Source organism: Notamacropus eugenii, chromosome 4 (genome assembly GCF_028372415.1).
Source record: "Notamacropus eugenii isolate mMacEug1 chromosome 4, mMacEug1.pri_v2, whole genome shotgun sequence".
Taxonomy (NCBI): domain Eukaryota; kingdom Metazoa; phylum Chordata; class Mammalia; order Diprotodontia; family Macropodidae; genus Notamacropus; species Notamacropus eugenii.
In genome coordinates this window covers 60978491-61002204 of record NC_092875.1, presented here as the reverse complement: position 1 = coordinate 61002204, position 23714 = coordinate 60978491, and the positions used below count along the sequence as shown (strand labels likewise).

Here is a 23714-nt window from a genome sequence, read left to right as displayed (position 1 = left end):
GGGTGTGACAAATAGTTAAATGGTTTGATCTGAGTGAGATGAGACTGTGAAGACTTTTCATAATAAAAATATGGGGACTATTGTATTTCCTAAATAAAAGTTCTTTTCCATAAGGCCTCTCTCCCTGGATACCTGTGGACGGTCAGTTGGCCCCCCCACCCCTTACCAGCTACCAGCTTTCTTTGTGAAAGTGCTGTGGGCTGTAGTCGAAACTTGGAAGTTACTCAAATCTCCCCTTTGTTTATTATACTGTTGCCACATCAACACTACCAGCTCCCCCTTCTCCCCCTCCTCTCTTTTCTAAAGCCACATCAACAGTTAAGTTAGGTATTAAATGAGGTAATTGTGTTGGGACAGGTGAAAATTTCCCTGGGTTTGTCTAGTTTCTCACCCTTAGATTGTAAGCCCACCTCCCAGCCAATGGAAAGGTGGGATAGTGGGTAGGTGGGATTCTCTGCGTTAGGGTATAATAAGAATTGTAATCTGATTTCTGTAAATTGCCTTCCATGAGATTAAAGCCCCGTCCTGGTGGAGGGACGCCCCTTTCTCTCAAGAATTGTAATCAATCATTCTCCGTCCTTATTGAGAAGCTTCTTCGTTTATTTAAAATTTTGAGTAAGGGTCTTTTATCCCATACAGTCTATTGTTAGACTCTAAGTTGTTACCTAAATTTTGCTTTCTCTTGATTATGGAATCTCTGTTCTTGTACCCTATAAAACTGTATGTGCCATGGTTGGACCAAAAGATTTTCAAAGGCATAGGGAAACTCTGCCCTTTTTAGATTCCCCTCTAAGTTGAATGCTTACTATTTCCATAGAAAAGCTAAGGAATCTCAGAAGCCCACCTTAGACTCAGACCACTTTGACTTGACTGCCATCTGGTGACAATATACATGTTTTGGAAGTGAGAAGAAATTATTGGTGGGACTTTCTAATGTCAGCTGGAGAAGACAATTGGGAGACAATTTTATTGTTTCTTTTGTGGTAGGGGAAAGTATACATTTGTATGCAGCAGCATGATGGGGAGAGGGCAAATAGGTTAGAAAACCTCCTGCCTCTGTGTGGCTCTTCTTCTCCAGGACCACGGAGCATAGCCTGTTGGTCTCTGGATGATAGAGTTAATCCACTGGACATAATCTGAGACACGGGCAAAGCTGTCAGGGTAGAAGCCAGAGCCACAGCCTCCTCGAATGAAGGAGTCAATGCCGTAGACTATGCCATTACAGACCAAGGGTCCCCCAGAGTCTCCCTGCAGAAGGCAAAGAGAAAGAGTTGGTTAGGGTTTGGGGAAGAACTGAGGAGAGATATTTCCCAGCTTCCTCTTCACCACTTGACCCTGATCCCCAGCATTGACAAAGGCCCCTCTTAGCTCGAGCCTCAAAGACTACTGACTTTGGTGTGAGTTGTCCAGCAACACTTTCTTTCTCCCTCTCCAATTCACCCCTATTTCCATTCCATTCTGCTTCAACACAGCCCCATTCTTTCCCAGAGGGCCCCATCCCATGTCCATCTATTCCTGGCTACCCACATCTTCCCTCTCTGTTAAGGTCCAGCTCAGGGGGCATCCCTTCCAGGAAGTCTTCACTGATCTCCAAGCTGGGAGGGATCTCTTAGGGTCACAGGGCTTAGAGATGAAAGGGATGAGAGATCACCTTAACCCTTTTCCTTATTTTACAGTTGAGAAAACATATAAAGAGTCTCCCTAAGGTCCAATTCAGGTTCCTCCACCATCAAGAGGCTTCTCTTGAGTGTCTCACTTGTTGGTGCTCCACTCACCCCCAAATTTCTCTGTACTTACTTTGAAGCCCTGAGCTCATCATCAGTGAGTGCTGAGCCAAGAAGATCTGAGGTCTACTCTTACATCAGATGCTTATAAGACCAGTGCCCTTGGGCAAGCTACTTAACCTCCCTCAACCTCAGTTTACTCATCTGAAAAATGAGAATAATGAAGTACCCACCTTACAAGGCTGTTATTGATCATATTTGCATTTATGCATCTGCACCCACATTGGCAGGATCTAGCTAAAGGTAGAATGGACCTCAGATGCCTTCCGGTCCCACCTTCTAATAGATTAGAAACTCCCTGAAGGCAGGAACTGTGTCTAGTTTTGTCTTTACAGCCATAGCAGCTGGTGCAGTGTTTAGCACATAGTAGGCATTTAATAAATACTGGTTAAATCCAAGGGCCCCTAGTTAATCAGTGGGATAATCTTTCTAAAGAATAGTTGAGTCCATATCCATGCCATTTTCCTAAGGGCAGGGACTGGGAAAGGAAATAGGCATTTATAGAGCCCCTACTATGCACCAAGCAATGTGCCAAGCACTTTACCAATATGCCCATTCTGTATTTTGTTTCTTTCTTTGTATACCAGCACCATTCACGGTGACTGGTACATAAATGCTTAATGAACAGTTGTATTCAGTTGGGGGCTGAAGGTCTCCATCTCTGAAAGCTGAGGTATTATGATGTCCACTTTAGAGGTGAGGAAACAGGCTTGAGTGCCTTCCTAGGGTCATATAGTACCCTACTGGCAGAGACTCGAACCCGAGTCTCTCTTTTTTTCTGAAAAGAACCTGAGTATTTTATTTTATTCTGTCCTTTTTATTTTTTTAAATACATACTTTATTTAATTTTCCATTTTCAATATTCACTTCCACAAGAATTTGAATTCAAAATTTTCTCCCCATCCCTCCCCACTCGAACCCGAGACTCTTGATTCCAAATTTAGAGGGCTTTTGACCACAATGAGCTGCCTCCCTCTTACTTCCTAAGCCTCCATCCCCCATCCCCATCATTCAGCCCAAATTCTTATTTCTCTCTTTGGGCTGATAGGCCTTCCCCAAGGCCTGGGAGCTCCCGAAGACTTACCCATCCATGATGGAAGAGACCTTAGAACTTCACCCCTCTCTGTGGGGTGAAGAGAAAAAGTATTCACATAACACCTACTAACTACCTAGTACTGTGCTAAGCACTTTGCAAATATTATGTCACTTGAACCTTAAAACAGCCATGGGAGGTTAAGTGCTACTACTACTAACCCTATTTTATAGCCGAGGGAAGTTAAGTGACTTGCCCAGGGTCACACAGCTAGTAAGTGTCTGAAACAGGATTTGAACTCAGGTCCTCCTTACTCCTTGCCCAGCAGTTCCCATTCCACTGCATCACCTACGTGCCCCCCTCCCAGAGAAACATAGTTGGAGACTCACACCCAGAACTGCTCTGATATACTGACTTTTGTTGAGTCTCATTGGGTGCTCTCCCTAGTAGGCCCATGACAGGAGCAGAATTGGGACAGGGGAGGGATGGGGACCAGGGTGAGACTTGGGGTAGAGAGATACTTACAAAGCAGATTCCAGCCCGGCGGCGGGGTACGAGCGTACAGAGGTTGGTGGTGGGGCAGAGAGCAGAAACAGTGGTCACGTTGAGTTCCTGCAGCTGGGCGGGTAGACTCCTGTTGTTGTTGCTCACTTGCCCCCATCCCATGGCCAGGCACCGGGTTCCAATTCTCACGTTCTGGCCTTGTTGGGGAAGCTGGGCCACCTGGACATTGGCATTAATGGAGGCTCTGCCTTCTAGCTGTGGGGGAGGAGGAGGAGGCAAAAACAAAAACATAGATGAAGCTGGTCAGCCTAGTGGTCGGTTAGGGCTGGCCTGGGTTCCAAGGCCTGACCTGGTCATGTCGAGACTAGGAAAGGGACAGTGACTGTGAAAATAAGGATAATCATTATAATGTCCCTGCCTAGTCAGGATCCTGTGCTAGCTGGGAGAGAGGTGAGCTGGCCCACTTTTCATTTTACAGATGAAGAAATAAAGGCAAAGGGAAGTTAGACAATTCACTCAAGGTCACACAGGTAGTAGCAAGCAGAAAAGCTAGAATTCAAACTCAGTCGAACCCAGATGTTATGCAAAGCTGTGACTCATACTTTTGGCTCCAGGTGTAAGAAATATTAATGAACCTTCAAGTCCACCATAGTTGGGAGAGGAGTGGGAAGGAAAGTGAGGAGGGAAGAAAACCCAGGACACCAGGCCCCCTGTCAAGATGAGAGACCCTTTATAGAATGGAGGAAGAGACCTAGGGACCCCCAACTCCTTAGTAGGGAGAAGGAGGCCCTAGCACATAGTGAGGTCATTGACCTAGAGAGCATTGTCCACCTCTTATTCTATCATGCCAGAGGTGAGGGTAGGTATGAGATGAGAGGAGCAGGTAAGCCCGACTGTGTGGCAGGTTCCTAATTTAGTTAATTTAACTAATTACATTTAATTGTTCATAGGAACGTAGATTTAAATCTGGATGGAACCCAAGAGGGCATCGAGTCCAACCTTCACATTTTGCAGATGAGGAAACTGAAGCAGACTTGCCCGGAATCACACAGTTAAGTGTCTGAGGTAGAATTTGAACCCAGGATTTCCTGACTTCATTGCCCTAGCCACTATCTCACAGTACCGCAGTTCTTGTTGTCTAGATTCTAGTCTGCTAAAGGAATGAAGGGGCTGTCAAAATGTAAATGGAACTATTTTTTAAACTTCACAATTTACAAAAAGATCATTTTGAATTTTTTGTGCCCTCTAAACTTCAGTGCTCTGAGACTGTACCCCTGTTGCCCTGACTTAGTTAATGGCTGTTTTTCAGAACTTTTTCCACTGTACACGTTGCCTTTGGAATAGGGGTGTGATATGGATAAGACTTGGTTGTAAGGAAAATGTTTTGGGGACCTTAAATAAAGCACCCCCCAATGGGAAAGTGAGTTATCATTGTTGTCAAGAATCTAGAGTCTTTTGAATTGTGCTCATGAAAAACAATCCCAGCTTCCATTTCCATAGCACTTAGTTAATGAAGCAATTTCTCTTTACCAGTTTTGGGAGGGAAAGAAGGAAGGAGTATATTATGATGACCATTTTACAGATGACAAAACTGAGGCCCAGAGAGGGGTGGTGAGTGACTGGAAAAGTCACACCTTCCTGGTGTCAGAGTCAGGATTTGGTTCCCAGGTCTTTTGGCTCTTCCATTCACTCTCCATGGCCCTGAGCTCTCTCAGATCCCTACCTCCAGGTACCTAGGGATCCTGAGCACCATCCCCTACTCCTTCCCACGTCACACACCTGCACGATCAAAATATCATTCCGTAGGGTCTGAGGGTTGAATCCATTCTCAAAGACTCTCCGAATTCGAAGCCTCTGCTGGGTGGGCTCTCGGGTGAGAATGTTGTGGACCCCCAACACTACTTGTACACGCTGAGGGTTCCTAGGTTGGGAAGAAAAACTTGGAATGAAGGCTAAAGACAGTATAGGAGGGACCCAACTGGGTGATCAACTAGCCATCATCCAGGCTTGGACCAGTTTTAAAATACAGATTTCCAGTTCCTACAGAGCATCCAGACGTGCTAGCGAATTGGCCCCACCCCCAATCCCTTAGGGCAGGTGGGAGGAAGGGGGTGAAGCAAAGCTTAGATTTGAGGGAGGGGCAGCGATGCTGTGAAAACTTCATCTCTGGCTAGGTTCTATGAATCTTGTCTCCTCTCCTCCCTTTTCTTACAGAATTCTGTAGCTTAGCTGAGGACACTCACTGTCTACCCAGGGCTAGCTACTCCCACTGTTGGGGCCTTTGCGATAGAGCTATTTGCCCATACATGGATTGCATTTTCATGGGGAGCTGCATGGCAGAGTCCTCACTCCTCCTGCTCCCTGGGTGTCTTTTCCCCCAACCCTTTGGATACTCACACGCCATTCAAGCAATGGGCTGCAGTCATCACGAACTGAGGATGGATTAAAGTCCCCCCACAGAAGTGGTTATTATTACGCTGTAGAGATGCCATGTATGGGCGAGAGTGAGGAACAGCTCTCCTTCCTCCCACAATCTGTGAGCCCAGGATTGGACCTAAGGGATCAGAGAGACGAGGTCAGAAGCCCAGGAGAGTGACAAGCTCCAGCCATTTCCCCTTCTCCCTGACTCCAGGTTCTTCGCAAAGCCTCACTTATATGAATGAATGCAAAGTGAAATGAGCAGGACCAGGAAATCATTGTCCACAATAGTAGCCATATTATACAATGATCAACCATGAATGACTTAGATGTTCTCAGCCATGCAATGATTCAAGACAATTCCAAAGGACTCATGATGCTATCCACCTCTAGAGAAAGAACTGATGGAGTCTGAAAGCAGAATGAATCATAATTTTGTTACTTTTCCAATTTTTCTTGTTTTGCAACATGGCTAACGTATTTTGGATGATTTCACAAGGATAATTGCCATTACATTTTTTGCCTTCATAATGGGTAGGGGAGAGATGAGTGGAATGGAGAAATAGAATTTGAAACTCAACATTTTTTTAAAAAATGAATGTTAAAAATAAATAAATAACAAGTTTTTTAAAACTCAAATCTTCCTCTGTCTCCCTCCTGTTACCTAGTGTCGGTCATTGTCATCCTCTGTGTCCAACCACCCTTGGGCTCAGAGAGGTAGTTACTTTCTCCAATGTTGCCCAATGAGTCAGTAACACATCCAGAAATCCTCAGATTCCTGGATTCCTGACATCTTTGGGTGCTCCATCCCTGAACCTATGGCTGTCCTTCCCCTGAAGCTTCAGCCTGAACTCCTAACTATCCAGGGGGAGTATAATCACTGCTTCATCCTTAAAAAGCATAGGAAGTGAAGGGTTGTTTGTTTGTATGTGTGTGTTTGTATTTGTGTGTGAAGTGAGGAGGTTCTGGACCCTCTTCTTACTCACAAGAGAGAACTAGATGCTGACATAAAAACAAATAGGAATATTTCAGGGCAGTAACTGTTCCAACTTGGAATTTGGGTCCCCAGTCTAGATTTTAGATTTAAAAGTATTTAAAGAAAGGGTGAATATGATCTTGTGATCTAAAATTCCATGTGGTCTAACAGTCAGCCCAAGAGGGATGGAAAGTTCTCAAGAATGAAATGCTGACCACTCAGAAAGAGAAGCCTTCCAGTGATGAGTTTAGACAAAAGCGATTTATCTAAAAAGAATAATTTGACTGCAGAGGGAGCTCATTAAACAGCTGGGATTTTTAAAAGACACGTGCAGAATATAGAAGCAATGGCAGCAAACAGATTTATAGAAACAGAGGAGTCATCCTGTAAGGACAGGTCAGGAATACTGATTCTCAGAATGAGCTGAGGTTGGTGAGGGATGCTTCGGATGGTGAAAAGATTGTTTTAAAGCTGTAATAATAGCTCCTTATTAAATATAGCTCTTTAAGGTTTGCAAAACACTTTACCTATATAATCTAGCTTCAGCCTCATGATATCCTTAGTGGGGTAGGTGCTACTATGATACTCACTTGGCAGCTTAGGAAATTGATGCAGACAGAGTTTAAGTGACTTGCCCAAGGTTACACAACTAGCAAGTGGCTGAGACTTGAACTCAAGTCTTCTTGATTCTGGGCCCAGCACCTACCTACTGTACCCCCTTGTTGTGGGAAATTGCAACCTCAAGGTCATATGTGGCCCTCTGGGTCCTCAAGTGCAGCCCTTTGACAGAATTCAAACTTCACAGAACAAATCCCCTTAATAAAAGGATTTATTTCATAAAATTTGGACTCAGTCTAAAGGCTGCACCCGAGGACCTAGAGAACCACATGTACCCTCCAGGTTGCAGGTTCTCCACCTCTGATATAGACCTAGTGTCCATTATATACATGAATCCCTCATGCAACTTCTGTTTGAATACGTCCAGTATTGGGGATCTCACCCCCACTGGGGACACCCTGTCCTACTTGATTTGGAAGGGACCACACTTAGCCTAGCCCCATCTTCAGAAGTCAACTGAATATCAACTAAGATATTCCTTGTACTTTGAAAGTACTTAAGGCACTATGTAAACACCAGCTATTGTTATTATTATCATAATATGTTGTATGTTTTGGGCTTCCTTGCACCTCACGATACTGTGCTTTATGCTCCAAGGTCTTTTCTTGATTGAAGATTCTATGTTTCCATTCTAACACACCGTACAGCTCTGATTTCTTTGTTCTAAGGATCTTTCCTGTACCCTGAGTTCTAAGGCTCTTCCACCTTTGACGTTCTATGCTTCTGGCTCAAAAATTCCATGTTCTGTGTTCTAAGACCCCTTCCAGCTTTGAGGTTTCTCTATTTGAGCTTCTAAGGGCCCTTTCATCTCTAGCATTCTATGTTCTAAATTTTCTTCTTTCCTCTTTCCTAAGGTCCCTTCTTCTATGTCTGCTATTCCACATTCTGTCTCCTTTCCCATTTTAAAAGTCTATGCTTCATGTTTCTTATTCTAGCAGTTCCTCAATCTCTAACATAGGGTATTTCAATAGACTCGTCTTAGACTTTTGAAACACCCTGGCTTCTACATTCTAATGTCCCTTCTAGTTCTAACATTCTAGGTTCTAGGCTCCAAGATGCTTCCTGCTTTGATATTCTGTGTTCTATGTTCACCACTGCCTTCCTGTTCTGAAATGCCATGTTCCTATCTTCTGATATTCCTTTCATTCTAACCTTCCAGGTTTGAAGGTTCTTCTTGTCTCACATTTTGTGCTTTATATTCTAAGGTTCCTCTCAGCCCTGACCTACTATTTTCTGTTCTCTGAGGTCCCTTCCATTTCCAGCATTCTAGGTTCTGTGTTATCAGACTTCTTCTAGCTCTGACAGTCTGTATTCTATACACCTCCCAGTTCTAATATTCTATATTTTATGTCCTGAGCTCCTTAGTCCAGTAGCTAGCTCATAGTAGGTATTTAATAAATGTTCCATCATCTATCTGCCTACCTACCTAGTTATCCATGCATTCATTCATCCATCCATCCATCCATCCCTCTCTCTCTCTCTCTTTCTGTCTTCTAACTCTACCATTCCATGTTCTAAAGCATCTGCTAGCTCTGTGATCTATAACTAATCCCCCTCTAAGAAGTACCTCAAGTGATAATATTTGTATGAATGAATGAATGACTGTTCCTCCTTGCCCTAGAAGAAGAACCCTAAGGTTGAAATTTCCCTGTGTCTTCTGCTGTCTCTCACCCAGCACCCATAACCTTTATCTCTCCAGTGCTAGACAGACAGGCAGACAGGTAGGCAGGTGGACAAACAGGCAGGCAAGACTTACTCCCGTGGATGAAGAGCAGCAGCAGGAGGAGGAGAGTGCCGTGAAGGGGGGACGCCATGCTCAACATAGGCAGGGAGACGTCTGCAGCAGCCTTGGGGTCTTTGTGGGGCCTCTTTCCCAATCTCTCCACTTATAGTTCCTGATGGAGAGTTCGTTGTAATTACCCCACAGGCCCCAGGGGCTGGTTGGGGGCTGTTACTTCCCCTATTTTCCCCTATGGGGGCAGGAGAAAGAGACCCAGGACCCTGAGGAATGGGGCAATAACGAGATGTGGGATATAGGAACCTCCGCAGCAGTGGCAGCCTTCTATCTACCCTCCTACAACAGGTCAGAAAGAGAGAGGGCAGAAGAGAAGGATGAATCAGCTGGAGCAGACCTGGGAGTTGTAATTTCAGCTCCAAGAGGCTTATGATCTCAAAAGATCATCACTTGGAGGCCTCCTCAGGATCCTCAAATCTCAGCACTCCAAGTGACTTCAGCGGTGAGACCATCTCCCAGCCTGATCCAGACTGTCCTATCTAATATCCCCAGAGGTCATTCAACTCTTACCAGGGAACTCATGGCCCCAGCAGCCCCAGGGCCCCTCGGGAGCTGGCAGGAAGTCAAAGTCCAGTTCCCCTTCCAAACTCCTCCAAAGATGCTCCATTTCCAACTGTCTCTGTCAGTGATGCAAGAGCAAACGGTGGCTGGGGGTGGGGGGTGTTAGGGAAGGGGGAATTGGGGAAGGAAGGGGGAGGCAATCTTGCCAAGTTTTCAGCCTGACCGGAAGGGGTCAGGCCTATTGCAGGAAGCAGCCTGACTGCTCATTTGTCTAGGCTGGGCCAATTCAGCTTGGCTTCATGGGCCCACACAATTATCTCCAGGATACCAGGATTTCCAAATGTCATTTCTATTTAGCATTGGGATACAGCTAGACCCCCATGTTCACAGATTCAAAGACACAAAAACACGCACACAGAGGCTCACATACAGAGACACATGTAGATTTATGCTTGCATAAACATATGGAGGTATGCTCATTCTCAGACATGCACATGTTCACTCAAGGTTAGACACACAGGTACACACAAATCTACCCAATTATGTATTTAGATAAGCATTGTCCCATGCAAGGAAGTAGCCACAAACTCACAGAGAGCAGTTTCTCTGAAAACAATCTGAGGATCTTAGCAGACCTCAAGCCACAGCACTGGACTGCAAGTGGACTCCAGTAGGAGTGAACAAGGTGACATGGTAGCCCAAAAGCTGGTGCCATTTTGAACTGTAGTAAGAGAAGCATAGCCTGCCCCCAAAGTTACTAAACTGTGCATGTCCTTTGACCCAGTGATGTACTGCTGGGCCTGTACTCTAAAAGATCAAAGAAAGGGGAAAAGGATTCATATGTATCAAAATATTTATAGAAGCTCTTTTCTGGCAAAGAGCAGGAAACTAAAGGGGTCTTGGAGTTATTTACCATTTGGGGAGTGTTTGTACAATTTATGCTGTATGACTATAATGGAAGATGATTCCACCGAAATAAAAGATGAGGCAGAGGGTTTCAGAGAAGCCTGGGAATTCATATGGACAGATGCAGAGGGAACTGAGCATAACCAGGAGAACCACTGATACTCTAACATCAACAATGTAAAAACAGCAACTCTGAAAGGCCTAAGAATTCTTATCAACAACTTTGATGGACCTAGCTCTTCTCAGAAATGCAAGGATCAAAGAATAACTCCAAAAGACTCATGATGGAATATGATATCCACATCTAGAGAAAGAACCATGGAGTCGGAATGCAGGTGGAAGCAGACTATTTGACCTCTCTCTCTTTTTTTTGTTTTGTTTTCTCTTTCTCATGATTCCTCCTAATTCTTCTTTACAACATGACTAACGTGAAAATTGTTGTTGTGTTTGTCCTTCATTGCCAAAGAAGACCATGCCATCAGAGAAATAATGACGTGACTTTGACTTGACTTTGTTTTGAGTGAAGGAGGGCTGTGCAGGTCACCAACATCACTTCTCCTCCAGAGCCATCTGAATCCAGAGACCTGATATTTCTCAGGATGACTGGAGATGACCCAGGGTACACTGGGAGACTTTGGGTCCTTTAAGAATGTATATGTAGAGTCTATATTAGATTGTACTCTGTCTTGAGGAGGGAGGCAGAGAAAATTTAAAACTCAAAAGTATATGGAAGTAAATGTTGAAAATTAAAAATAAATAAACATATAAATAAAGAGGAAAAAAAGAATTCTGATCAACACCATGATCAACCATAATCCAGAAGACTGATGGATGCTGAAGAATGTGACCCATCTCCTGAAAGAAAGATCATGGACTGAAGACACAGGAGAAGAAACACTTTGGGGGCATGGCCCAGATGGGGATGATTGTTGTTGAGGGTTATTTTCTTCTTCTTCCGGTGAATGGGAGGTAGAGATAGGGAGACCAAAAAAATGCTAGATAAATTTAAAAAAAGAGAAAGAAAAGGCCAGTTCTGGTATCCGGGAAGTGATTGTCTCTCCCTGTCCTGGTCAGACCACATCTGGAGACTATGACTGATGGTGGATACCACATTTTAGGAAGGACACGGATAAACTGATAAAGGTCCAGAGGAAGGTAGGCAGGTTAGTGAAGAGCCTTAACATGGCGCCAGATGAGGACCAGTTGAAGGAAGTGGAGTCATTTATTCTGAAAAAGGCTAGGGAGTGGGTGGGCATTCTAGTAGGGTCTGCTTGAATTTGAAAGGTCAAGTAGAACAAATGTATTCCCTCTTCCACAGACATGCCCTGTTTTACTTTTCTCCCTGTTTTTATTCTTGATTAAAAGAAGTGACTTAATAGGGGAAAGTGTATATTCAGAAATAAAGGTAATGCAAAATCAAAAGATATCAATAAATTAAAAACATTAACTGGGACATGCTGGAGAAAGAGCAGTCAAATGCCATCTATTTGTGGAGGACATTGGACAAGGGATACAGGAAGTCAGAGGAGGAACTGGCTATGGCCTTCACTGAAATAGGCAAGAAAGGGAACTAATTTGGAGTCAGAAGACCTGAATTTAAATCCTAATTCTGTCACTTGACTTTAGCTGCGTAACTTTGGCCGAGTCCCTTGCCCATTCTGGATCTCAATTTCCTCATCCATAAAATGAGGTATTGGACATGGTAATGTTATGAGAGCCCCTTCAGGTACAGGTTGGACTACTGCTGGATGTCCTTTGAGGTTCCTTCCAGTTCTCTGATTCTGTGTGATTCTGTGATCATAAGATCAGTTTGGTAGCACAGAGAGAATTGGGGCAGGTGGGGGGTGTAGGATTAGTATCATTAGAATCATGAGGTTATTGGTAAATTTTACATTAAAGGAATGACGAGTCCCATTGGACCAGAAGGTGGGCAAGGGGAGAGGTAAGGTTGGCATGTGGATGATATGGAACTGGGCCCAGACCTTGGCCTTTGTGAAGCTCTGGAGATCCCATGTGAATGGAGAGGAGAAAAGTGTGATGGGCTGCATGAGTCCTTGAGGCCTGCAGACCTTCAGAATAATGTCATGTAGGAGCATGTGCAGAGCACTTGGAACTCCCAGTACTGTCTGTAGGGAGAAGGCCAACAGAGCGCTTTACACTTTGTGAAAAACTGTACAGTCACATAGACGCCTCACTGTAGAGTTTCTCAAAAAGTTTAAAATCTTCCCTGAGCCCTCCCTCCACACCCCCTAGACATTATATATAAAATACAATTTTATATTACATAATATATAACGTGTGTGTCTCACTGTAATAAAATCCTAAAAAAATAAAATCCTCCCTTCCTCCCCCAGACATTATATGTAATGTAATAATGTATTATATCACATATACTCATAATATAATATTTATGTGTCTGTCTTACTATTCAGTTTCTTACAAGGTGTAAAACCCTCCCTTAGCTCTCTCCCCTCACTCCCAGACAGTTAGTCCTGGCAGGCCCAAGTGCTCTGTCCAAGCTCCTACCTGACATTGGGGGAATATATAAGGTCAAATAAATGTCCTGAATCCCAACTGATTCTCTCTTTGAAATGGTCTCCATTTACTCAGAAACCTCACCTCCCTGCAGTATCCTTGCTTAGACTGAGAGAGAATGAAGAGACAGAGCTCTGGGTGTCAGAGATAGACTGGGCCTCAGAGATTACAGTCCCATCTCATCATTTTACGGATGCAACTGAGAGATGGGTTTGTCTTGGATTACACAGTGACTCATTTGTCAAAATGGGGTGTGAATCCAGGCAGGTCTCTTGACTCCTAAACAAGGGCTTTTGTGTTGAGGTTTGTTGCCTGCTTGCCTGCCTGTCTGCCTGACTGACCAGAAAAAAGTGGATGGGGCCAGCCTCTGGTTGGAACGAGTTGGGTGGGTAAGGCCAGATCTTGGAATGCTTAGTGGAGATGGATGTTGACTGTCCCCTCCTCTTTGTGAGTCCAAGTACTACATCTTAGAGTATGCTGCTACAGAACCAGAGGGCTCCATCACTCCTAGCCTGGCCCAGACTTGTTCCTGAGGGAAAGGGACCACTGTTCCCATCTCCTCTGGCCACCTGTGACCAGCTTAATGCCTCCAGAACCTTGTCCCCAGTTCCCTGAAGGACTTCAGTGCCTTCCTATGCCCTTGGGAATGCCAAGCAGTCTCCATGGTAAGGGTCTGGATACCTTTGAGTTTACTGAAACCATAGTCTAGGGCTAGATGGGGGAGAGGGCTGTGATCAGAATTGGGCCTGTCCCTCCACCCCCACCCCCTTATACCAGGTTTTCAGGAAGCTTAGATCCTGATACACCCTACGGAGGCTTTGAGGGGGGCAGGCAAATGGCTTTTCAAATAATGACCCCATTGGCTTAGAGGCCATGGAGTGCAACCTCCTCATTTTGCAGAGGAGGAAACTGAGGCACAGAGAACCTGCTTGCCCAGAGTCACATAGCCAGTTAGTGTGGGAGATGGTATTTGAACTTAGGTCTTCCTGACTTGGATGGAGTGTCCTATCCACTGTGTTATTTAGCTGCTGGAAGGTGAGTTGTGGATGTTTCTTTACCTGCTCCCAAGGGGAAGATCTGAGGGGTGGGCAGAGGAATTCATCTGAGGCCCTCAAAGTGTTTGAGGTGGAACATGTCCTCAGGCTCAGATAAAGAACCTGGGCTGACTGAGGTGGAATCATTATCACCAAAAAGGGGAGCATTCTGAAGACTAATAAATAGCCATCATCTTCATCTTCCTAGTGGGCCTTCCCTTACTTTACCCTCCCATAGACACGGCGGATGGGTCAAGTTTTGAGGGGGTTGGTTATAATGATGACTCGCATCTCTATAGAACTTCCAAGGTTTACAAAATGCTTTCCATACATAGTCTTATCAGATCCTCACAACAACCCTGTGAGGTGGGCGCTATCATTACCCACATTTGACAGATGAGAGAAACTGAGACTCAAAGTGGTGTGACTTGCCCAAGGTCATACAAACTACTAGTAAGTGTCACAGGTGAGATTTGAACCCAGGTCTTTCCTGACTCCAAGCTCAGCTCTTTAGTGACCACACCCTGCCTTGTGAAAGTTGAAGCCTCTGTGTACATCCTCCACCTCTCGGGTCTCTCATCCCAGGAGTAGAGGATGGTGGAAAGACTCCCAGGGCAAGAGTTGGTCAAGGACTGCCTGAGGATTGACAGTCTTCCTTCTTCTCCTCCTGCTCCACACTTCTCAGAATATCCTTGATCCAGTCCACATAAAGGGATACTCTGGCAAAGAAGTCTGGAAATTTCTGAGAGGCGCACTCATCTTTGATGAAGGAGTCCACAGCGTGGACCACTCCTTGGCAGATGAGAGGGCCTCCAGAATCTCCCTGTAGACAGAGGCAGGTGGGGATTAACTTACTTTCCACTTTTCTAGACATGTGCACTCAGTTTTAGGCCACAGAGAACTTTAGGGATGGTTGAATCTTCCCTCCCACCTCACCAAACAAGGTTCATACAGGGGCTGAGACCTAAGTCAGTGGAAGAGCTAGGACTGGTCTCCTGAGCCCAGGACACTTCCCATTACCCACATTGCTCTTAGAAGATAGGTGGCATCCCCCCACCCAAGTTGTCCATGCTCTGCCTCAGGTGATGGCTCCAATCCCCCCACCCTCTCGATACTCTGGCTTCCTGATCTCTGGTGAGGGGAATTAACCCTCCATTCTGGACTTGTTCGGATCCAGAGTTCCTATCTCTCCTCAAATACAGGGTTTTCTACTAAGGTCATTGAGTGTTGGTCTATCTACTGCTACCTTCCCATGGGGCATTGGTGAGAGGGGGATTAGATACGTACAAAGCAGATACCCGCTCTTTGATGGGGTGCCAGTGTACAGATGTTATGTTCCCGGCATAAGAAGGTCACCACGGTGACGTTCAGTTCCTGCAGGACGTCGGAGATGGGCAAATCTGTTCCCAGTCTCCCCCAGCCCATGGCCAGGCACTGTGTCCCCATTGGCAGTGACTGGCCCTGTTTTGGGAGTGGGGCTACCTGGACATTGGCATTCAGAGTGACTGGACGCTCCAGCTGTAGGGATGAAGGAGAAGAGACAGGGCTGGTCAGAATAGGGCAGTGTGCAACCCCACCTAAGCTTCTCTCTCTTTTCTTCCAGTTCTAAGTTCTCCCCACCACCCCCTCTGAAATCAGCTTATCTTAGCCTTGCGCCCCCCCTACACACATCGGGTCAGGATCCAGCACAGTTGGCAGTTGGAATGCTCCAGTAGACAGGGCGCTCCTTTCTTATATTCTAGTACTTTTATGTGCTAACTGCAATAGGCATGCGCTAATTGTATGATATATATACAAATACTGTATATATGTGGATAATATACAAAATTATATGATACATACACAAATATTGTATGTATGTATATACATTAAAAATTGTATAATATATGCATATATAAATAACCAGCATTTAAAGAGAACTTTAACATTTGCAAAGGTTTTTGTGCCCAATATCTCCTTTGATCCTCATAACAACTCTGTGAGATGTACCACAGGTGTTATTATTATCCCTGTCTTACAGATGAGGAAACTGAGGCTCAGAGATTAAGTGATTTGCCCATGGTTACATGTAGCTAGTAAGTGTCAAGGTTAAGACACTTCTAGCTACAAATCCAATTCTTTTTCCACTACATATATTAATTCTCTTTCTCCTGTGTGAACTGTGGAAACTGCATATGTGCTCATATGAATTATATTTGTGTGTGTGTGTGCTAATTGCATATTGCTAATTGCTTACGTGATCATTCACTGTGTGTTTGTACATGCAAAATGGGGCAGCTAGGTGGTACAGTGGATAGAGCACCAGTGCAGGAGTCAGGAGGACCTGAGTTCAAATCTCACCTCAGACACTTGGCACTCACTAGCTGTGTGACCTTGGGCAAGTCACTTAACCCCAATTGCCTTATTCTGGGTCATCTCCAGTCATCCTGATGAATATCTAGTCACTGGATTCAGATGGCTCTGGAGGAGAAGTGAGGCTGGTGACCTGCACAGCCCTCCCTCACTCAAAAAAAACAAAGTCAAGTGCAAGTCGTCATCATTTCTCTGATGGCATGGTCTTCTTCAGCAACGAAGGACGAACACACACACATATGCAAATTAGGTATGTCGCTAATTATGTATGAGCTTATAGGTGGTAATTATATGTATGCTTCAATCCCACATCTCCATGATATCATTCAGTCGATATGTGCTAAGAGCCCAGGTGAATGGTAGATTTCAATCATTAGAAAGTTCTTCCCAAGATGGAGAGGATGTCTCCATTTTTGTAACATGCACCCTTTGTTCGGGGTTCTGCGCTCTGGGGTCAAACAGACCAAGCTCCTTCAGATCCCTGAAGACAAGTTATCATTGTACCCCCACTGAGCTGGACCGTATTTTAGAGGCTTCCTAGTCCAACTCCCTGGGAGAGCTATTGGTCAGACCAGGATTCAAACTCAGACCCTGGGACCACAGATCCAGTTCACTTTGCACTTACCACATGGCTTCTCCTAAATACTTTCTGCCATCCTTACGTAGATCTTCGTATGATGTGATTGCTAGTCCCTTCTCCATCCTACCAATGGCCCTCCAGAAATACAGAGCCAGTTGTCTGGCTATTCCCATGATGTCTAGGGTCCCGTAGGCTATGAGCTGAAGGACCTCCCACTCTACTTTCCCTTTCTCTGCACCCCCGGCCTCCCTGATGCGCCCCAACTATGAGGGAGAAGTGACCAGGATGGAGGCTGACCTCTCCCCTTGCCCATCTCCTTCCTTTCCCTTTCCTTCCTCTCTTACCTGAATGAGCGCGATGTCGTTGAGAATCTGCTTGTCATCATAGCCATTGGTATAGAAACGCTGGACGCTGAACGACTGCCAGGAGGACTCAGGGTTTTTCAGGTCGTGGACTCCTGCGAACACCATCATCAATGCGGGGTGTCTGGGGTGGAAAGAGAGGAGAAAATGAGGGGAAGAGGGCTTCCACTGGGTACCATTGCAATTATACACGCCTATGGGGCTCTAAGGGCTCCTCCGAAACCGAGGAGGGAAGAAAAGTAGGACTGTTCCCATTTTATAGAGAAGAAAACTGAAACTTAGAAAGACTGACCCAAGATCCCGCAGCTAGTAATTGGTGGCATCACAATTTGAATTCATTTACCACCATGTCATGTCTATCTAATGGCCTTTAACTACTTTCTCTCAGTCCCCCAGACTGAAAAGTCAGTCTTCTCCCTTCCTCTTGCCTGAATTAGAAATAATAAGCTTTTACATATTTTTGTCCTTCATGATCGAGAAGCGATCACTCCCTGAAACAATCTTAGGTTAGGTAATGGCATCAAGCCTTGCCCATTCTATCTCCAACATGTCTCCTACCAACCCCTCCTCCTTTTCACCCCCATCTGCAGCCACTCTGACCTAGCTATTAGAACAGTCTCCTTTGCCTCTGGCTGTAATCCATCCAGTACAAGCTGCCGGAGTCATCTTCTCAGAGCCTGACTCTGACCGTACCCTCTTCTACTCAAATGTTTTCCATGGCTCCCTGTGGTCTTCAGGAGAGTCTAAAGTTTTCAAAAAGTCCTTTATTCCATGAAACCTTCCTAGATTGTTCCCACCCACATGGAGTTCAGAAATGGCCTCCTTTCTCATGGAGAGTCAGGACCACGTAATTGGTCTCTGTCTTTTGTTTGTAGGCTCTGGGTCGCACATGGCCCTCTAGGACCTTGGAAATGGATTTGTTCTGGAAAACTTGGACTCAGTCAAAAGGTCACACTTGAGGACCTAGAGGGCCATATGTGGCCCTGAGGCCGCAGGTTTTCCACCTCAGGACTAAGAGAACATGGCAAAGTCTCCTGAGGGCAGGGGCTAAGTTCTTTCCCCCCACCCTTTTAGTCCAGGCATTCTTGGAGGGAATGAGGCAAAGCTCTCCCCTCTGAATAGGGGCTATCTAAGGGTAGGACACTGGACCATCCCTCCCCTGTGCCCAATGGGACTAGAGGACCTCCCCCTTTTCCTACAAATACTCACATTCTGTTAATGCAGTGGGCTGCTGTCATCACAAACTGAGGGTGGATCAAGGTTCCCCCACACACGTGGTTCCCTAGAATCTGCAAGGACATCATATAGGGCCGAGAGTGGGGGATGGCAGGTCTGCCACCCACGATCTTGGAGCTAAGGACCAAACCTGGGGTGGGGGGACAGTACAGAGAGGGAGAGACAGATGAGCTCAAATACCCCTGTTCTATCCTTCAAGACCCTTGCTGAGACTTAACTTTAGAGAAGGCTCTCCCCGTAGCCTGTAGTAGAGGGGTCACTATGGCTCAGGTGTCTAAAGAGTCAGGAATCCTGAGTTCCAGCCCCATTTCTGCTACTGGCTATGACTGAGCAAGGTAATGAAATTCTCTGAGCCTCAGTTTCTTCACCTGTAAAAAGGGACTAGTAACCCTTGCTTTACCCATCCACCTCAAACAGCTGCCCCAGATTTCTAGAGAAATAAAAGGGCTTATTTTATTTTCCTCACCTATTCAGTGGCATTCTGGGTATTCTTTAATTCTTATTAATTTAATTTAATTTAATTCTTTAACGTCTTATTATTGTTCTCAGTTTCACCTTAAATTCAATGGTGCTCTTCTATTCTTATCAATTAATAGTGTTAGTTTATTATTCTCATCTTCTATTCAATGGAGTTATTGTTCATATTACTCAATAATAGTACTTATCTCACAGTGTTGTGAAGATCACATGAAATAATGTATGGATGTGGCTTTGAAAAACTTAAAGTACCATGGAAATGTAATTTATCATCATGATGATGATGATTTTAAATTATATTGTTAATTAATATATATGTAAATATATTAACTAATAATGTAGTATAATCACCCTATCATAATGTTATATTATAATATATTGTCATCATTATGATGATGATAATGATGTTAAATTTTATTACTAGTTAATATATTTAATACATAAATATATTAACCAATAATCTTATTATAATGTTATAATTATCTTCTCTGCAAGGAACTAGGAAGCCCAGGTACCTCTGTGGGAAGGTCCCTTTCTGACAAAGGACCCCACCCTACAATCTTGTCAAATTGATCAGGGCTGTATGTTGTTATTCGGTCCTGTCCGACTCTTCATGGTCCCATTTGGGGTTTTCTTGGCAAAGATACCAGAGCTGTTTGCCATTTCCTTCTCCACCTCATTTTACAAATGAGGAAACTGAGGCAAACAGGGTTAAGTGACTTGTCCAGGGTCATACAGCTAAAGGTGTCTAAACTCAATAAGATCCATCCTCCTTGTTGTTATGGGAGGAGGCAGCTTCCTAAAACCCCCAGGGATAAAAATAACCTGATCTGGAAAGAGTCTTAGGTTTAGAGTCTCGAGGACCTAAATTCCAGTCTCATCTCTGTCATTTACTACCTGGGTGTCCTTGGGCAAGACACTTCATCTCTGAGCCTCAGTTTCCTTGTCTATAAAATGTGTGGTGTGTGAAACTAGGTGACCTCTAAGGTCCTTTCCCACTCAAACTCTATGCTCTCTGTTTTCTATAATCTGCAATTCTGACCATACCCTCCCCTCTATCCCTTCCGTTCTCAGATACGGACCCCAAAGCTCCTGAATGATGTCCGTGAGAGCCTGTGCTGACATATTTCTCCCAAAGTTCCTGAGTATTGTTATCCTTGTTCTACAGATGGAGAGCCCAGACAGTCTGAGTCATTTGTCCTGGCTCACAGAGGTAATGTTTACCTGAGCTAAGACTGAAGCCCAGGTCTGCTTCTGGATCCTGTTTCCTCCCTCCCTGTGATTCATCAGGTCCCTCCCCTAGCAGAGCTAGGCAGAAAGGTGGCAGAGGAGGGAGGGAGACCATACTTACAGCCCTGGATGAAGGCTAGCAGAGGGAGGAGGGTTCTGATCAGTAAGGAAGCCATGGTGTGTGAGGTCGGGGGTGCTGGGAAGAGCCTCTGTGCCTCCTCTTTCTGGTCTGCTCTCTTATAGGCTCTATGGGAAAGCCGTTGTTATTGCTCCACAGACACATGAGCCCAGGCTTTCCCTAACTTCCTCTCGTGCCTCAGGAGGATGGGAACAAGGAGATGGGAACAGAGGAAGAGGGAAACAGAGAAGGAAGGGAGACCACAGCAGAGACACTGCACCTTTAGAGAGCAGCCTCTGGATCCTCTCGTCATGCCCATCCTAGGGGACGAGAAGGAGGAGAAAGTCTAAGACCACAGAGTGACTCCAAGTCCTAAGTGTTCTCCAAGGCCGTCTGAGCCAGCCTCACCTCCCAAAAGGATGCCCTGTACCATACGCCAGAGAAGTGGCTCCCCACAGAGCCTTAACTGCCAGTTTGGGAGCCCGGAGCAAGCCCTCTGTAAAAGGCTGTTCCAATCAATTGTTGGAGCCTGGGGGAGGCCTCAGGATGCCACTTGGCCAAGTTTGGGGAAAGGCTGCTGCCCAGGGAGGAGTCAAGCCAGCCTGGGTATGAAGAAACTGGTGTGTGGCCAGGGGGCTGGAACCTTCCTAGTTTAATTACTCATTATACTAAAAAATAATAACAACGTCCATATGGTGCTTTAAGGTTTGCAAAACACTATGTGTGTATATCTATCGATCATCTATCTATTATCTCATTAGATTCTTAAATAACCTCGGGAGATGGGCACTACTATTATTCTCATTTTACAGGTGAGGAAACTGAGGCACAGAGCGCTTTAATGACTTAACTGGCCTCAAACAGCTAATAATTAGGGAGAAGTGTTATTTCAAAGATTTCTATCTTTAAAAAAGAATGAATATTCAGAAAGTCTCTCATCCTGGAGGTTGATATGCAGCCAGCCAACTAAACTTTTAGACAGATTCATTGCCAAGGCTGGTAGCCCAGACTCGACAACTTTTACCTCTCTCCTCCCTTAAGGCATTTCCGAAATGGATTCCTGTCATAGCCAAATGATTGAGCCAACCTAATGTAGAAATAATAGATTAAAATACTTAGGGTAGCTTTGCCACCAAGTGGAAATTTAGATTGTAGCAGAACAATTGTTCTGCGTAATTGAGCAGTAAGAAATTGGCCTGTTTCTTTTATTAATCTCTGTATTTTGTTCCTAATCTTCAAGGAGTAACATATTTTCAATATTCAACTTGTGCTAATATCCTTTAAAAAAAACACAACCTTCTCCTTTCTTTTTTCAGAAATAGGTTATCTTCTGAAAAATCTGTTATTTCTTAACATTCAGTTGTCCTTACCCAAATTCTTGAAATTTCTAAACCCTAGGGATAGATAGAATGGGAGTCACCACTGACTGGATTTTCTTCATTTTGTTGTTAGCAAAGTATTGTCAAGGTAAGCAAGGGAAATATAAAGTTTGTCAGATTTTCTGAAAGCATTCTGGGAACTTGGCAGCTTTAAGCAGCTGTATAGTTCTGTTTCTAGGCAAAGACAAAACCACAGAAAGTATGGGATACTAGAAAAAGCTACATTTATGTACTATCGCCATTTTAGAAAGCTGTGATATGAATTCAAATGATACCTCTGTTAATTAAAGACAAGAATTTTAAATCGTTGGCTTTAATGGCCACTTAAAAATCTCTGTATACGGTGTCAATTTGTAACCACTTCAATTATTAAATAAAATGTTAGATGTCATTGTAAAACTTCAAATCAGAGGCTTCAAAATTATTTTGGGTGTTTGAGTTTCTTTTAAAGATGTAAAATGTATGATTGTTTAGATATTTTGTTAGCTGTATTTTCCATCTTTGAGTTCTGTGAGATATACAGAAGAACCCATAGTACTTAAAATTTAGACATTTAAACATCCTTGCTCAATAAACAAATTCCCTAATAAATAATTAAACAAATAGGGCTTCTAGGTGCCCCACTGGATAGAGCATGTGCCCTGGAGTCAGGAGGACGCGAGTTCAAATTTGACTTCAGACGCTGGACACTTGCTAGGCTCACTCAATCCCAATTCCCTTGCCAAAACAAAAACAAACAAAAAAAGCCCAACCCATCAGTTACAGGGAAAGGATACATAGTGTATTTTTTCATCAGTTACCTTATATAAACTTTCTAGCGTATTTTTTAAATCAGGTTTGCTGGATGAATGTAAAATCCATATGGTATATATTTTATTATTATAAGAATAAGTCACCAAGTATAGTCACTTGAACTTACAATTAATTAATCTTCAGCAGAAGGCATTTATTTCCTCTGCTATCTCAACCACTGCAATCTTTTATGTAAATTCAAGCCTAAGAAACCAAGAAAATTGGCACTTTAGAATCTAGATTATGAAATTCCATAAAGATAATACCTGAAGTGTCACTACATGTATTAAGAAAGAGGAGCAAGATTTTTTGTTTCAGTTTTGGAATCCTAACTTATTCAAATTCTTTGACAAATTCTAGCCAAAAGATCAAGTGAATGCAATATTGTACCTTACAATACATAACTATTGACCTCTATCCAAAATGGTTATGTGATCAAAATGATTTTATGAGCTCACAACTAACAAAGCTATTGGATGAACTTTTTATACTTAAAATTATTCAACTTATTGACAAGACAAAGAAGGACTAGCCAATAAAGTAGTGACAAAGTCCTTTTCTAAATTGTGGGCTAAAGAAATTTATTCCATAAAATAGCATAGAATCAGTTTGCTCGTTTAGATAAAATTTTAAATATGTATGCAATTCTATCATTTCTATTAATCTTATTTTGATTGAAAGTATCAAATGATTCCCTAACTGATAAATGGTCCAAGGATATAAATAGGCAGTTTTCAGATGAAGAAATTACCGCTATCTATAGTCACATGAAAAAATGCTCTAAATCACTGTTCATTAGAAAAATGCAAATCAAAGCAACTCTGAGGTCCTGCGTCACAGCAATCAGATTGGCTAATATGACGAAAAAAGAAAATGACAAACTTTGGAGAGGATGTGGGAAAATGGGAACACTAATGCATTGTTGGTGGAGTTGTGAATTGATCTAACCATTCTGGAGAACAATTTGGAACTATGTCCAAAGGGCTATAAAACTATGCATACCCTTTGAACCAGGTCTGTATCTCAAAGAAATCACAAAAAAGGGAAAAATACATATGTACAAAAATATTTACAGCAGCTTTCT

General features: G+C 43.9%; 2 protein-coding genes and 1 long non-coding RNA gene across 6 annotated transcripts in view; 1 reads left to right on the top strand and 2 right to left on the bottom strand.

Annotated features, from left to right (window-relative positions):
- The window catches only part of LOC140499641 (uncharacterized), a 41647-nt gene extending 19456 nt beyond the window's left edge, over positions 1-22191 (top strand). Inside the window, exons 3-4 of one of the 2 annotated variants that reach the window (XR_011965500.1) lie at positions 20186-20324; positions 20585-22191. This is a non-coding gene — a long non-coding RNA (uncharacterized lncRNA). Of the gene's footprint in view, positions 1-4271; positions 4875-20185; positions 20325-20584 lie in introns of those variants that run through there. The other variant, XR_011965501.1, reaches the window with a different exon arrangement.
- LOC140499638 (neutrophil elastase-like) lies at positions 942-9780 on the bottom strand. Of its 3 annotated transcripts, none has more exons than XM_072601324.1 (6): positions 9639-9724; positions 9090-9228; positions 5719-5875; positions 5101-5242; positions 3343-3576; positions 942-1248 (listed from the first exon to the last, which is right to left on the bottom strand). In XM_072601324.1, the coding sequence occupies exons 2-6, from the start codon at positions 9154-9156 to the stop codon at positions 1039-1041; spliced, it is 810 nt and encodes a 269-aa protein (XP_072457425.1). In that variant the 5' UTR covers positions 9157-9228; positions 9639-9724; the 3' UTR covers positions 942-1038. The 3 variants fall into 3 exon arrangements, with proteins under 3 accessions (XP_072457425.1, XP_072457426.1, XP_072457424.1); XM_072601325.1 differs by having other exon boundaries at positions 9466-9648; XM_072601323.1 differs by lacking the exon at positions 9090-9228 and having other exon boundaries at positions 9639-9780.
- Positions 14415-20544, bottom strand: LOC140499639 (myeloblastin-like). The gene is made up of 5 exons (XM_072601326.1): positions 20463-20544; positions 18608-18764; positions 17381-17522; positions 15392-15622; positions 14415-14927 (listed from the first exon to the last, which is right to left on the bottom strand). Exons 1-5 carry the CDS (start codon positions 20515-20517, stop codon positions 14730-14732), a joined length of 783 nt encoding a protein of 260 aa, XP_072457427.1. The 5' UTR covers positions 20518-20544; the 3' UTR covers positions 14415-14729.
- Positions 22192-23714: the final 1523 nt, after the last annotated feature.

Excerpts from the sequence above, each read along its gene's own strand:
- LOC140499638 (XM_072601323.1), bottom strand. The coding sequence starts at position 9,735 with ATGGAGCATCTTTGGAGGAGTTTGGAAGGGGAACTGGACTTTGACTTC. Across the intron at positions 3,577-5,100 it reads ATGATATTTTGATCGTGCAG|CTAGAAGGCAGAGCCTCCAT; the intron begins GTGTGTGACGTG and ends CCTCCCCCACAG. Across the intron at positions 1,249-3,342 it reads GCCGGGCTGGAATCTGCTTT|GGAGACTCTGGGGGACCCTT; the intron begins GTAAGTATCTCT and ends TGCCTTCTGCAG.
- LOC140499639 (XM_072601326.1), bottom strand. The coding sequence starts at position 20,517 with ATGGCTTCCTTACTGATCAGAACCCTCCTCCCTCTGCTAGCCTTCATC. Across the intron at positions 15,623-17,380 it reads ACGACATCGCGCTCATTCAG|CTGGAGCGTCCAGTCACTCT; the intron begins GTAAGAGAGGAA and ends TCATCCCTACAG. Across the intron at positions 14,928-15,391 it reads AAAGAGCGGGTATCTGCTTT|GGAGATTCTGGAGGCCCTCT; the intron begins GTACGTATCTAA and ends CTCTGTCTACAG.